Source organism: Egretta garzetta, unplaced genomic scaffold (assembly GCF_000687185.1).
Source record: "Egretta garzetta isolate BGI_Z169 unplaced genomic scaffold, ASM68718v1 scaffold108, whole genome shotgun sequence".
Classification (NCBI taxonomy): Eukaryota; Metazoa; Chordata; class Aves; order Pelecaniformes; family Ardeidae; genus Egretta; species Egretta garzetta.
This window is the reverse complement of record NW_009260614.1, coordinates 7,074,252-7,077,067: the sequence shown is the minus strand read 5'-3', so window position 1 is coordinate 7,077,067 and position 2,816 is coordinate 7,074,252. Positions and strand designations below refer to the sequence as shown.

Sequence of the window (2,816 nt, the reverse complement as noted above, 5' to 3'; positions counted from 1 at the left end):
CCTGCCCCCAAGCAGCCTGGTCTGATGGCACAGATGGCTACAACTGCTGCTGGAGTTGCTGTAGGCTCTGCCGTAGGCCATACCATAGGTCACGCGCTTACAGGAGGATTTGGTGGAGGAAGCAGCTCTGAAGCTGCGAGGCCTGATATTACTTACCAGGTAAGAGAAAGCACAGCTGGATGCCAGCTAGTGAGGTGCAGTTAACTTGGGACGTCAGTTACGTATAGGCTGATGTAATTGCTGTAGACATAAAGACCACACAAATCATGGCTGGAAAAGCTGGGGTAACTATAGTGACTTGGTCTCCAGGGTAACTACCAGAATCACCACATCTTAAAAGTAGGTGAAAGGGATGCATGAGTGACACATGCTTGTGTTGTGTTCTGCTGTCGTAACCCTCAGATTCAGACAGGACTTCTGTGTTCCAGTTCTGATGACAGTAAGATCTACTGCAAGACCTTTTTGTGCTGCTCAGCCATTAAGATAATGCTGTTACCTTGCCCAGATGTGATCCGGAGTTACCGCAGTGTAACTTACAGAACTCCTCAGGATGTCTCATGCCATGGCTGGAAACTATTTTTTGTTTTCCATTTAAAAAGTAACACGACATTTTGACTAAAAGGCTGGGAGGAAATAGACAGGAAGCAGTACTGGGGTGGTGCGGCTTGTCATGCTGTTGAAAGGGCGCTTATGGAGGTGTCTGCCATTTCAGGAGCCCCAGGCAGCTCAGCCTGCCTACCAGCAGCAGCAGTTTGCTCCTTGCCAGTATGAAATGAAACAGTTCCTGGAGTGTGCGCAGAACCAGACTGACCTCAAGCTGTGCGAGGGCTTCAGTGAAGTACTGAAGCAGTGCAGGTTTGCTAATGGTAAGTAGCGTTACCAGGCAACTACTAAATGACCTAATTGGTAAAATTATCGTGGGAATAACGTCCTTTTTTCGATCTGTCTGGTAAAGAATGGGGACTGATACAGAGCACGTACGCTCAAGTCAGTTAAAGCAAGTTGCTGTTCTGTTTGGCTTCCTGTTTTGGTCCTGTATGTGTAGCTGGAGGTGATGGGGTGAAGAGGGGATGAATTCCTGAAGATTTTGTGCTGAAGCTAACTAGGAGAGTGGTGGCAGCAGGTCTGGAGAAGCAGCGTAGCATTGCCAGCCTGTAGCAAAGCGCCAGTTCGGCACAACTGACAAACCATCCTGCCCTGGGATGGTGGTTGCCGAATATCGGTGTCCGGGTGGCCTGCTGAAGTCTGCAGCTCAACACAGCGAATAGATGAGAGGGATGTCTGCCTTAGAGCAAGGAAGACCAACCACCTGCTGTTGGGGGATTCAAAACTTCCTGCGATTAACCGTGATGACTTCTTACCTTACAGGTTTAGCCTAAGCCAAGAACAAGGTTGCTGAAGACCATCGTACAAGAACTGACCTATGAATGAAAAAAAGCTTCGGTAATAAAGTCTAAAGCTGTCTGATACCTTTGTTAGTTCGTATATTCACACTATTGTACTCCTCGTGGCTTGATTCCTGCCATAGCCGCTACACGTGTGATACAACTTACAGCAGCAAATTAATTTAGCACAAAGTGGAAGAATGAACAATAAAGCAGAACGAGGTGATTTAAGTGGTTTGCTGATTGTTGTGTTGAATGTAAGTGATATGGTGTATAAATAAACTCTCTCTAGAAGTACCTTGCTTTAGTGGACTTTGGAGCCGAGTCTGAAGGGCGAGTAGGCGAGAACAGGTTTTGGCAGGCTTCTGTCTGCCTGCCAGCAGTGGTGCCCAAGGGGCCAGCGCTGCAGGAGGTCAGGAGCACCTGGAGCTCCGTGGGTACCAGACATCTCCTGCGTGAACATTTGAACCCCTCTGCTGATTTAAAATACGCCGTGATGAGGCTGTGTCTGGCTCCACGCTGTTCTGCGTGCAGTGGGTCTCCATTCCCCAGCAGCCTCCTTGTCGTACTTTTAAAAACAAGCCCTGTATTCAGATTCAAGAGATTCTGGGAAATAATTCTCCCTCTGCTCAGCGAGGGCCGCTGTGGTGGGCTGCTACCTGAGCAAGCCGATGTGCTCCCAAGCAGCCGTGCGCTTCTCCGTTAATGCAGTCTTGGGTCAGACTTGCGGTTCCCAGTACCGCGAGCAGAGGCTGTAGGTTTTTCTTCATCTTGTGACAGGAGTCGTGGACCAAAATGTGAGGAGGTGGTGGGGCTGACTGCGGGCAGCACGGCCTTATCCTCCTCGCTCCTGCCTTAGGCAAGCGACAAAGCTACTGCTGCCACATGAAGGAAAAAAATAATTTAAGAAGTATTTGCACGTGCGAAGTGTAAACCAGCCTTTTTCCATCGGAGGGAGCAGCCAGCTCATGCCCTGCTAAAAATCCCTGGAGCCTGTGGCGTAAACACTTCAGCTGTGCTGTAAACCCTGCGCCGCGCAGGGCGAGTGCCAGGAAGGGGGAGCGCGGCAGGGAATAACCTTGCACCGAAAAGCGCCGGTCCTGTTAAAAATACCTTCATAGCATGACCTTTTTTCCTGAACTGCTTTTATATCTGTTGGGTATTCTGCCTGTTCCTTGGAGCCTTCACCTCCCATCCGCCGTTCCTGGAAGTGAGGAGATAAAATTATCTCCTGGTTTTCAAAATAGGGAAGGGTTACCTCAGACATGGGGGACCAGGGCACAACTGCCCTTCCTGGTGACACTTTGCTTCGTCTCAGTTGCTGGGTGAGAAGAAAGAAGTCACCGTCCTGGTGAGAAGAAAGAAACCCACTTTGGGCCAGAAACACCCGCACTGGGCGGCTGCTGAGCTTGCAGCAGACACCCCCCGCCC

The 2,816-nt window shown here is 50.0% G+C and overlaps 1 protein-coding gene across 1 annotated transcript in view; it reads left to right on the top strand.

Moving 5' to 3' along the window:
• CHCHD2 (coiled-coil-helix-coiled-coil-helix domain containing 2) overlaps positions 1-1,467 on the top strand; it is a 1,885-nt gene extending 418 nt beyond the window's left edge. Inside the window, exons 1-3 of the mRNA XM_035900487.1 lie at positions 1-159; positions 713-866; positions 1,369-1,467. The exon at positions 1-159 is cut by the window's left edge and continues 418 nt beyond it. Coding sequence (XP_035756380.1) covers positions 1-159; positions 713-866; positions 1,369-1,379 — 324 coding nt within the window. The 3' untranslated portion in view covers positions 1,380-1,467. The remainder of the gene's footprint in view (positions 160-712; positions 867-1,368) is intronic.
• Positions 1,468-2,816: the final 1,349 nt, after the last annotated feature.